General features: G+C 42.1%; 2 protein-coding genes and 1 long non-coding RNA gene across 3 annotated transcripts; 1 reads left to right on the top strand and 2 right to left on the bottom strand.

Moving 5' to 3' along the window:
• Window positions 1-1,106: 1,106 nt before the first annotated feature.
• On the bottom strand, window positions 1,107-3,847 carry LOC311264222 (uncharacterized protein). Its single transcript, XM_084364920.1, has 2 exons — window positions 3,740-3,847; window positions 1,107-2,807 (listed from the first exon to the last, which is right to left on the bottom strand). The coding sequence occupies exon 2, from the start codon at window positions 2,798-2,800 to the stop codon at window positions 1,814-1,816; it is 987 nt and encodes a 328-aa protein (XP_084221046.1). The 5' UTR covers window positions 2,801-2,807; window positions 3,740-3,847; the 3' UTR covers window positions 1,107-1,813.
• Window positions 3,848-3,937: 90 nt separating this feature from the next.
• LOC311264224 lies at window positions 3,938-6,056 on the top strand. Its single transcript, XR_014623441.1, has 2 exons — window positions 3,938-4,001; window positions 5,138-6,056. It is a non-coding gene; the product is annotated as an uncharacterized lncRNA (long non-coding RNA).
• A 283-nt stretch (window positions 6,057-6,339) lies between these two features.
• On the bottom strand, window positions 6,340-7,913 carry LOC311264223 (uncharacterized protein). The gene is made up of 3 exons (XM_084364921.1): window positions 7,673-7,913; window positions 7,481-7,574; window positions 6,340-7,225 (listed from the first exon to the last, which is right to left on the bottom strand). The coding sequence occupies exons 1-3, from the start codon at window positions 7,771-7,773 to the stop codon at window positions 6,863-6,865; spliced, it is 558 nt and encodes a 185-aa protein (XP_084221047.1). The 5' UTR covers window positions 7,774-7,913; the 3' UTR covers window positions 6,340-6,862.
• Between the last annotated feature and the right edge of the window lie 3,855 nt (window positions 7,914-11,768).

Raw genomic sequence — 11,768 nt, 5'->3', positions numbered from 1 at the left:
AAGTTTTCTGCTGTCTTTGTTTTTGTGCTTTGGCCATCAAGAGACAGGAAATCAACAAGGAGAGTGGGGACTCAAGTCCAGCACTGTTGTTTATTGAGCTGAAAGCCTCTGGTATGACAGGAATCACAAATAGTGCAAATCATGCTGTTTATCTATTCTCTGTGTGCATCAAGGAGCAGCTCAGTCTGCTAACTGTATCGCTCACTAAAGGCTAGCTTAACTGAGATCACTGTCTGAGGAGTGCCTCTCCCACTCCACGGGGACTCATCAGTGCGTTGCCAAAAACCATGGGACTTAACTGCTTGCCATGCCCCGAGGCGTAGCCAGTCACAGTTAGGTGTGGCTGGACGAGACAAAATGTTTGTGGATTATGAATTATAGGAACTGGAGAAGACAATTGGTGGAGACAATCAAGACATTGATTTTCTTAATTAGATGAACTATTGTGTTTTAAAAAGTTAAAATAAGCAGCTGGTAGTTGTTGATGACATCCCTTCATTCAGTAGTCTTAATAAGTAGTTAGTTTTCGAGGTTTCTTTATTAAACGAGCATAAGTAGCCTCTCATACCAATCCACTGACTACTTGGTGAAGATGTTGGGATAGCAATGCAGTGAAGCAGGAGGAGTGTGGTGGGAGAGGCATGTGTGGAGCGGAGTTCTCATGGACTGAAACACAGTCACACTGAAGACTTTTGACCCAGGCCCCCCGAAAACCTCCTTCCTCTGGAAAGAATGTGGCTGCTTCTCCCCCCTCCTCCTTCTCCTCCCTCCCCTCTCGTCCTCTCTCCCACGAGACTGTGAGAAGGCAGGCACTGTCTCTCTTATGCTCGCATGCTCAGCGCTGTGTTGCCTGGAACTTGATTTCCATATGTACACTGTGTCCCATACATGTGCTGAATATGTTGCTATGGGCGGATCATACAGCTCCCGTAGCTTTATGGCCTCGCAGCTAATGAATGTTTGATGCTGATCAAGTATCACGCCAACTTGCCTTCATCTTGTTCTGCTAGTTTCTTCTCATTTCCACTTATCAAAGTCCCCATCATATACATCTATCCAACAATATTTCTGCTAGTTAAAAAAAAACACACATGACCATGACCATGACACATGTGGAATAATATTTTTATTTTCACAAGCAAGCCACTACTTGGGTTAAAGAATCCCAGTACAACAAATCGATGATCACACCTGTTAGAGGAATACTGCAAGGTCCAAACATGACTATGTTAAGACATAAATGTTTCGTGGACGCTTGTTTCCCGCTAGATAGCCGTATGCATATACTGTCTCCATCTTTGGTTGCATTGCTTCTGTCCCTTGCCTGTCGTTTTGCATCAACTTACATCCACCCGAGAAAGATTTTACTTTTCTCTTTGTACTTGATCAACGCTTATCCTGCAATGCCACCTTTCTCTTCAAGTCCGCACAAGAATTTTTAAACTCTTGCTTGGATCACATTGAATTTGCATAGAGGAAGATCTCTGTTGTCCAACAATACACTCAAGTACACACAAATCCCCATGTGGAGTTTTACCCCTCACCCACACACCCAATGGCTGTATAAATGTATCAAAAACATATATGTATGACTTTTCTGTGTTTTTTCGTGGGTGTGTTAAGACACAAGTTTGTTCCAGAGTTCATTTGGCACGTTGGATCATGGCTGTTTGCCTTTTACGAGGCCATTTAAGGTGTAAAAAAAAAAAAAAGAACACTGCATCTGTGATTCTTTCAGATTTCATGTAAAGGGTTAGGAGGGTGTCACAGAAAAGTATCCATTTACTTCTTTCATAAATCCTCGTCTGTTGATTCACATCAGCTCAGTTGCAGGAGTCATGTCAATGAAGGGAGTGCCGTCGGGGATCTTGACATCAGTTGGAATGAGGTCGGCGACAAGGTCATTTCCTTTCAGCTCCAAGTTCTGTAGGAGTTCGGTAACGCTTTCCTCGTTGACGTCATTCACGAGCTGCTCCAGATTCTCGGCAGCCTCCACCTCCATCAGCTTCTCCACAGATTCTGCCGTTTCTTCAGGCTCTTCGGGCTCAAGCGTACAAACCTCGACACTGCCGTGGCACTCCTCAGTCACCGGGATGTCTGAGGGCTCGTCTGCATCGAACAGGGCAGGAACGGGAGCTGGAGAGGGATCAGTGGTAATAAGTTCGGGAGTTGCGTCAGGGATTCCCAGGTCGATCAAAGCTGGTGAAGAAATCTCTGGCTCAGGGAGAGACTCTTGGGTAAGCATGTCTGTCTGCGGCTCCAGATCCTCAGGTGGGGCTGGCACTGACTCAGGGATGGGCTCGGGGACTGCCTCAACTTCTGGCTCTGGTTCGGGAATAGGCTCTGGAGCTGGCTCTGGAGCCAGTTGAGGTTCAGCAAAAGGGTCTGGCTCTGGAGCCAGTTGAGGTTCAGCAACAGGTTCTGGTTCTGGTTCTGGCTCAGGTTGAGGAGGTGATGGTTCAATGACTGGGACTGCAGGCTCGGGTTGGACTGGAGCTGGGGTTTCCTTTGCCACTGGCTCTGGTTCTGGATCACTTAGCGGGGCTGGGGCAGCAGGAGCCTCTTTGCTCTCTGATGTACACTCTTCAGTAGGTAAAGACGCCACCGGTGTCACCAGCTCCCCCACCACTATATTCTCTGTCGTAACAGCCTCCTGAGTCTGCACTATCCCAGAGTCCTGTGCTGGTTCTGTAGCTGCTGGCTCCTCTGCAGTCTTCTGCTCGGGGGCAGCAGCTTCGGGGGCAGCAGCTTCGGTGCCGTTGGCCGGGACGTCCCGCTTTCTGCTGAACCTGTTTCCCATGATGAACCTGTACAGAAGACGAACAAAATACATTTAAATCATTTATTCTATAAGTGGTTTCAAAAAGGTAAATAGAAAACTTTTCTCCAGCTCAATATTTCATAAGATTCATGCTGCAGGCAAACTGTGAGTTGGAGCTGCTTTTTATTTTAAATTCATGAATATGCACGTGTACAAGGCTACACGAGCAACATAAAGTAAACAGATGAACTTTCCTAAACGTGACGAGACCCACTGAAGTGGCTGAGCAGAGATATTCCAGTTTGTGTGTTATAGTACATCGTGTTCTCTCGTGCCCTTCCCGGGCTGCATGGACAGCATGTGCCATACAGTGTGTGGGATCAGAGCGTGTGTGCATACTGAGTGTCTCTGGATCTGCCTGCACATCATTTAAAAGCATTTGTTTGATTAATTCCTTCCTTCTTTCTTGCCAGCTTTGCGTCTCATGCCACCTCTCAGGGCTTTGCTCCATTTGACAATAACTTCTGGACAAGTTTAGACGTGCATCGAGACAAGTTCCTGGCACTACGCATCATGTAACACCCCCCGCACCGTGAGAGGAAAATAACAATGTTTGATTTCATTGCGTTTTTTCCCCAATTATTCTGGAAAACAACCACACCTTGTTCCAGTTGTGCCGTCTCTGTCAGAAGCGTGTTTGCGCACATGCAGTTCAAACATCTCTCTCATTTAACATCCTAATGCCACGACAGATATCCAGGTTATAATTATAATCAAGGCAAAACCCATGTCTGCGCTCCTTGCCATTAATTGCTGGTGAAAGCTGAAGGAACAAAGAAATCTCGCAGCCGACCCCGCCTCCCTCTCGCGCTCAACAAACTTAAAAAACTGTCCAAAATGTACAGACGTGGAAAAAAAACTAAAACATCTCCGGTATTAACGTGCAGATAAAAACCAAATAAAAAATAAGTAACCAACCTTTTTCAAACGTTTCCTTCCGTTCAGTAGAAATAGATGAAGTCGCAGCTGATCTCGCACCCTTTACCAGGAGAAGTCCGCGCGTCAAACTGTCACCAGCCGAGCTGAGCCCCGCAGACGCTGCCTGCTGATGCTGCGCAACGTGCGCGTCCACGTCCACGTTTCTCTATCCGGGGCGCGCACCCCCAAACCAACCCCCCAGACCACCACACGCTTCCTGAGGGGGTGATCACTAGGTCGCTCCGTCTCGCTCTTAATAAACGTAAGTAAACAACGGAAAATTAAATTACGCATCAGTCTTCTCTCGATCAGATTTAATGTCCAGCCGCGAACCAGCGTTTAATCTGGACAAAGCTGCTTCATGCTGCAAAAATAAGCAAAACTAAACTAAGCCAAAGCTTTTTTAAACTGATGTTTTTCTTGTTTTTGATGCGAGGAAGTGATTTTAATGTTGATCACAGTCAAAGTACTTGAGTTAAAGTAAAGTTGTTGTGTTTGAAATATTGTTTTTGGTGAAAGTGAAAGTCAAAACAGAAAGAACTTGACTTAAAGTAAAGTTTTTATGTTTACATAGCATAGTAAAAGTGAAAGTAATGTCTGTGAAAAGTAGGCTACGTCAAAGTCTTAAAGTGTCCGATAGTAAATAAAAGTAAGTATCAAATGTACAGATAAACAGAGTATTACAAAACAAAACAAAGTACAAGTACACATATATTTAACTGTTAACTTAACAGCTGATTACCTGCCTGCTGGCCAATTATTGGATCAGATGTTCAGCATTTTTATGATCATTGGAATCAGTGTTTCTTTATCTGATTGCCAATAAAATAAACTAATTGAAATGCTGACTTTGGCATGCATGTCTTCAGCTTGCAGTCAATCTGCAAAGTAGCTAGTAACTAAAGGTTTAAAATCAAAGTAGTGAGTAAAAAGTACATTACCCTCCTTCAAAATGTTATAGAGTGGAAGTATAAAGAAACTGGAAAGGGGAATATTCAGGTAAAGTACAAGTATCTTGTAATTGTACTGAAGCGCAGTACTTGTGTAAATGTACTTAGTTACATTCCATCACAGACAAATTTAAACGGTTTAATTCAAATGTAATGTGATTATGATGAGGACAAACTGTAGCCTTAACTAGCAGATCAGCTGACTGACTGTTGGTTGAACATTAAATCCCTGACTCACGTATTGCTGTTGCGCAAGTGTGTTATGCTGAGTAGACAACCATCCCATTGAAGGCTCACTCGGATGAGTACAAGCGGAAATGTTGAATGTTTAAACAATTTTGTCCATTAAATGCTTTTTTTTCCTGTTTTTATCCACAGTTTTCATGTTGTTTTCCAAATGACTGGATGTTTGTATTGATTTCTGTCAACATGAATATTAAATCCACAGGTCAGAGCTCATGAGAGTGAAGAAGACTTCAGCTATGGTTGCTGTCTCTGTTGGTAGAAACACATTGCGCTGGATTTCCATGTTCCTCCTGCTCATCTTCGTTCAGTTGTTAACCTCCCAGGTGCTTTTTGCCGGTGTGTTCATCCTCTCCGACGAAGTCCTCATCAGCCCCTTGAATGTGATCTGTGAACCGTCCTGTGGCGACTGGTACATGAGCCTTGTGAATGGACCTGAATCTGAGACAATAATTGACATCCTCGCAATAGTGGTCATCCTGTGTTTGTACGTCCCAGTGGTGCTCGTGCCCTTTGCCCTGCTGGCCATGCTGCTAGCATCTTACGCCAAAGACAGAGTGACACTCTGGTTCAGCGTGGCCTGCCAGGCTGCGTCGAGCCTTCTCATCCTGACTGGAGTCATTGCTTTTTTGCTTCTTCATGCATCGTATGTGCGCTTGGATCGCATGACCCTCGGGTTCTTTATCTGTGAAGGTGTTCAAGTCCAGCTGGGTATCGCCACTGCGCTGACCTATGTGACGTGTAAGAGGCTGGCGTCTGACTGGGAATAGATGGGTCCAAATAAAAAGTTGTCCTCCGCTTGGTGACGGAAAGGAAACTTAAATTGTGAAGCCAAAGTGCCTGATGGACTGATCACACTGTGGATTTCTTTTTGACTGTTAAGACTTATTTTGTTACATATTCTTTGTTATGTTTTCAAGAAACACTTATATCAAAATATAATTGATATTATCGCAATATCCAAATAACAGAAACTGCTGTTTATTGTGTGACAAAATTGTATTATAATAAAGTACTGTACATGCATATGCTGATGAAAACTGAATGATGAATGAGTTTATGATTAACTGTATTTTCGTTGACCTTCTGTTAAATAAACTCGGAACAAACTGTACTTGCTTCGAGCGCCTGTCAGTGTTTTTAAATCCTAGACAAACTTGTTTGTGAACGTGACGGCCAAGAGTGTCAAAACTGTAAATATCTCACTGAAAACCAGAAATGTGGCCTGCTTTCTCTGATATGCACAGCTAAAGGGAATTAAATAGTGTACAAAGGTGGTAGACTAATAGAGTTAGTGCTGACATTTGCTGTTTTGACACAGCTTGTTCCAGAAAAAAAACCCTTAGTATGTACAAATACCTGCTATGTCATCAAGTGGAAAAATATGTAGTGAACATAGACAAACAGTCAAACACAAGAGTATGCTTTAATAAAACCTTCTCTGGTAGGGATTCCTGTAAATAAGGAAGTAATCTTGTGTTTCCCAATAAAAAGAAGAAGTTACTACAATGCAGTACAGTGCAAAGCAAATTAGTTGGAAATCAAGTAGTCTTCAGTACTTTCCTCACAGACACATACCTCGCTAACCACAGAAACTCTGGTGGGGGAAAAAAATGTAGCACAAAATTGAGTCCAAGGAATTTGTGTTAATTCAGAGCACATTGAGCTTTAAATCAAACAAAACAACTACATTTGTGATAAAGTGGCAGGTCAGATATATAAAAAACAGATATATATAACCTGGCATTTTACATGGCAGTTACATCAATTAAATGATCAGTTCCTCAATCTGTAGCTTTATGACGGAGCTGTTCGCATTCACAAGTAGGACGCAAAGTAGTTTGTGTGGCATTCCCCTGTAGGAGAAAACTTTCCATTCAGTTCAAACACCTTACAAGGCTTCGTGCACGCAATTCAGTTCAGTTCATCTTCAGGTGAAGAAGATTTCTCGCACAAGCCGTAAGGCGTCATCCTCCTCCGCTGCATCTGCTGGCAGCTGCGAGTGCTCCTGTTTTTTCTCAGCCTCCAGTTCAACTTTCATGAGATTGCCATGATCTTGAACCGGTCCTGACCTCTGACCCTCAGGTCCCTGATGCTGTAGGCTCCTGGTGTACGGCAACGTTTCCACCTCTGTGATGTCCAAGTCTGTTTCGGAGATGCACGTCGCATCCTGGGCATCACCGCTATCCGAGGACGACTCCTCTAAAGGCTCTGCCACTGGCTCTGCTGTCGTCTTTGAGGTGGCTGGGGTTTCTTTGCTCTTCACAGTGGTGTCTGCTGCCTCGTCTTCAACCTGTGTGGGGGTCAATAACCCAGGTTTTACACAGTGCTTCAGCTAATACGGTGCATTTTAGATCCACTACAAAATGATGAGAGACATTTTAGATTTTTATATATATATATTTTTATAATATACTCCCAACATTCTGAACAATACTAGCATGTTTTTCTTTCATAAATATCCACAATAGGTGGGTCTTTTAGAGCATGTTTTCCTCACTATGGCTTTAAGTTTGATTTATAGTTAAAAGGAGAGAAACAGCGCCACCTTCCGGTCCGGCAGGTCATCGCAGGAAGCGTCGGTAAGAAAAGACACAGCCGCTTCCACCAGCTCCTTCTCGTTCATTAAGTAGAAAGCAGCCCTGAAAACACATCAGCACGTTTCTGTTGGTCAGATTGACTTGAGGACATTTAATTGAAGCAGAAGACAGAGACTTTGTGTTGTTTTCAAGCCCAGTACCTCTCAGTTTTCGGTTTTCTCCTGCTCTTCAGCGGCTCCTTCTTCACTTTCCCTCCCCGTGTCGCCATCCATGGCGGCAGCGTGCGGAGCCTGTCCGACATGTTGACTCTGCTTTCATAAAACTTCACTTCATTTGTTCAGCAGCGAAAAAAATGTTATCAAGGAAGATTTATCCAGCAAACAGTGAATGAGGAACAACAACAGGAGAGCTGCGTGTTGGTGGAGTCACGTGAGCACACCGGCTGGTGGAGGCTTTAGTGCCACCTAGCGGACAAACAGGCGTCCTACACCCAAAATATGATCAGCAAAGATGTTTGTTTTTAATGAAATAATTCCTCTTTTTACATCTAATAAGTGTGATGTGTGTTGTGGTTTTAGCAACTATAATAGCTGAACTTAAAGCCCTTTATTTGTATGGAAAATCCACCCCTAAAAACAGGTTTTACATTGTTACTCGAGTCGTTTAATCTTTAATATCATCACATTTAAGTTGTTGGTGCAAGTTTTGAATTTAACTTAATCTGCAAAGAGTGACTAATGCTTTTTGATAAATGTAGTGATTTAAAAAGTGCAATATTTCCATCTTAAATGCTTAAAAGGTTGTCAATTTTGTAAAAGTACCCTCAAAAACTGTGAAATAATCAGTAACCGAACTCGAATGAATGTATTTGGGACCTCACTGGTATTTAGCTACTGTTAACTGTCTTTAACCAAAACATCTGTGGCATTTTTAAAGTTGTTTTTTTGTTGTCAAGGTCAAAGGTCAACGGGTCACATCCCAGTACATCTACAGAAACTGAAAATAATACCAGACAACATATTTGGAAAGAGGACAAAAAAGAAGAAAAAAATAAATAAACCAAAACAAAATTGGCTTCCTGTTGTAGTTTAATGTTATTGTCCCATCAAGGAGTGCTTTAAAAACCATAAACTATATTACAACTCATATTCAATGAGACACATACGTACATAGGCCATACTTATACACACGTGCATACAAATACACTTACTGCATGTACTCACATACATATAAACACTAAAAAAGGGTTAAATTTGTCACAGGTGAGTTTTGTTTGATATGAGTTGGCAGGTGTGAACAGAAAATGTACCTGTGATTTATTTAACTTGGCTAGCAGCAAATGCCCAGGTTGTTGTCAGGTTTACATGACTGCGAATGCCCCTTGTTTGTCCTTATTGAATGCACTTGACTTAATATCGAGGGAACTATATTTGTAAAGTTAAACTTGAAAAATGCATGAATGTATAAGATGCTGTTTACCACTGAAAAAGTTTGACTATGATTTCCACGTCTCTCTGTGCCTTTCTCTCTCCATCCTCTTTCACTTCCATCTCCTACAAATGCATCAGCACACTTACATAAACATACACACACACGCACGCTGTACAGTTTATCACTGTTTGAATTAATCAGGGTTGCAGTCGTCTGCTGTGTAATTAAAGCTGTGTGTTGCCTGATCATTCAAATTCAAATCTCTCACTCGAGTCTCTCAGCTCGCTCACATTGGCGGTTACTGACTGTATTTGTCCAGTTTTCATTGAAGTACCATATTATATTATATTTCTAGCTTCGCTCTCACATAATTTGTTCGGCGTATGGTGTCTCGTGGCCAAAATATAAGAGAATCTGTTTCATCACCGATACCACTTTTTGTGTTGTTAACTCCAGATGTGGTCAGATGGCTTTTTTTCAAATAGCTGAAATGCATTCTGGGCGTGCTCGGACATCCTGAAGCACCAGTGGCTTTGAGTTCTGTGTGCCTTGTTCTGGCTGTCAGATAATCCATGCTAGTCTACTGGCATGACACATTTTCCCCTCTTTTCTCCTCCCTCTGTCCTTTCATCACCGTCTTTCAATCCCCAGTTTATTCAAAACAACCTTGTATCAGACTCTCACTTTCTGTCACTTGGTACCCAAAGCTGCCTTCTCTCACTCAGGCCTTTTAATTATGTCTCTAAAGCCCCTCTCTACAAGTGCTTAGGCCTTGATTGCAAATACCAGCTTTGTATATTTGACTAAATTAAAAAGTGGAGGGAAAAGGAAGGGAGGGAAAAAAAAAAAATCCAGAGGCAGAGAGCATGTTAACAGCCAGACGCACGCACATTGTCACTTTTCCTAAAGCTTTCAAGTTCAGCGCAGACACATAAACAGAGGGCTGAACTGATCTAAGGAAAAAAAATCTCCCACTGCATCATTATTATTCACAGCAGATGTCAACTGCAGCACTTTGAGAAATAACTGTATTACTGACATTTTCCCACTTGTGTTTTAATATTTATTTTTCTGTAACACTCCTAGAAAAAGGAAAAGTCAGCCAGTTCGTAGACAAGAATTAACTGGTTTCTAGTGAGACACACAACCTATGAGGGCTCCAGACAATTCTCCTGCCTCATCTCTTTTTAAATAACAGCAGCTCATCTCATCAAGTCATCATCATCATTAACTCATTACCAGAGTTGTTAAAAAATGATTTAAACGTTCAAAAAAAGGTTGAATAACCTAAAGTGGCATTGAACTCATCCCCCCTCCAGGCTTTCTGCCACATCCACAGATCAAGCCCCGCTAAGAAGATTTCTGCTTGCTAATGGAGTAAAGCTTGTCACTGCTTGACTTGCTGCTGAATTTGTGGGTCAAAACATGGCCAAAATGTCTGCTGACATGAGAGCGGCAGCACTGTGCTTCATTTTTTAACACTGTCAAGTCTTTTTTTGTTTTAAATAATATTTAAAATTGCAAATCACATTGATTCATGATTACAGTATGTGTACATTTTGAAGAGCTTTGCTTGGTATAAAGATGCGAGGATATTGTGTAGAACTGGACATAAACGACCTGACCAGGGAAGTTCAGTGAGAGATTTTTTACCTTTTCTAATCCATATCCCCTCTCGTTTTCCTCTTCATATATTCTGCTTACTCTGAAGGCTCTAATTGGTCAGAACCAGACTAATCTTCTAGTTGTATTTCTTGGCTTAACCCTGCTTTGAGTGAGGGTCGTCACCATTGGCCATCTGTCCCAGAAGCGCTCCTTGTGATTGGCCATATGGCGTAAGGGAGAGCGAGATTTCGGAGGAGCTGGATGTTTAAATTGAATGAAGTCCTCCACTGGTCACGAAGGGAGTGATGTCATCTGTTGGGAGAGATGTGTCACTCTGGGTCATGTTAGTTTGTGCGTTCACAGATGCAGACTTTGCTAAAAACCTTTCTTTCATTTTTGTGTTGAGAAACAAACATCTTCAAATGTCTGAGTTTAGACACTCACAGCCTGACACCATCAGGAGAAGAGGAAGTCTTTTGATCCCACTTGGATTTGATTGCTGTAAAATGCATGAGAGCCAATTATTGCCAGTATAAAATCATGTTCAAACACGACGTCAAGCACAATCTTTCAGCACTCATCTGGTTTATTTATGTGCTGTTTTTGTTTGTTTACATTTTATTAACTTCTTCAATATATAATATGTAACATTTTCTGCATTAAAATGTCAAATGTTGCAAGGATGGAAGGAAGTCAGTGAACATGACTGAACATGACTGAACATTACGTGAATAAAACTTTAAAAGACTATCTCCTCCATGAGCAATCCTGCCTGACACACATAGAAAGAGCAGTAATGGTGTAACAATGAAGACAACAACTCCCATGATCCCACACTTCTTAGGCCTTTTGTTTTGATTCTGAGACCCTTCAGCGGCCGAAGATACGTACTGTGCTTTTTTACTGATTCCCAAATGTAATTCACGTCACGTGCACATTTTCTTTTCAGGGAACTGGATGTTGACCAAAGGAAATGTTGAAGCAAGTGTAAATTGATTATGAGTTGTATCATTAGTGAATCTCTGTGTCAGTTGGCAACAGCGAAGCAAAACAGCTTTTTTTATGAAGTAATATTTCAGGGATTGTAAAATAGAAATAGAAATACACTGTATGATTTTGTGAAGGTCAGGCATTGGATCATTAGAAAAAGTGTTGCGCCTGCCGTGGCGACGGGTTAAGAAAGTTTTACTGAGCAATCCACCAGAAATCAGCTCATCAACATCCTTCAAGTCCCCTCTCCTCACCTTTAGGGTGCTTTGC

Source organism: Pagrus pagrus, assembly GCF_965226575.1.
Source record: "Pagrus pagrus genome assembly, chromosome: 10".
In the NCBI taxonomy this organism is placed as follows: Eukaryota; Metazoa; Chordata; class Actinopteri; order Spariformes; family Sparidae; genus Pagrus; species Pagrus pagrus.
The sequence above is the reverse complement of the archived record's forward strand: the minus strand, read 5'-3'. Positions and strand labels throughout refer to the sequence as shown.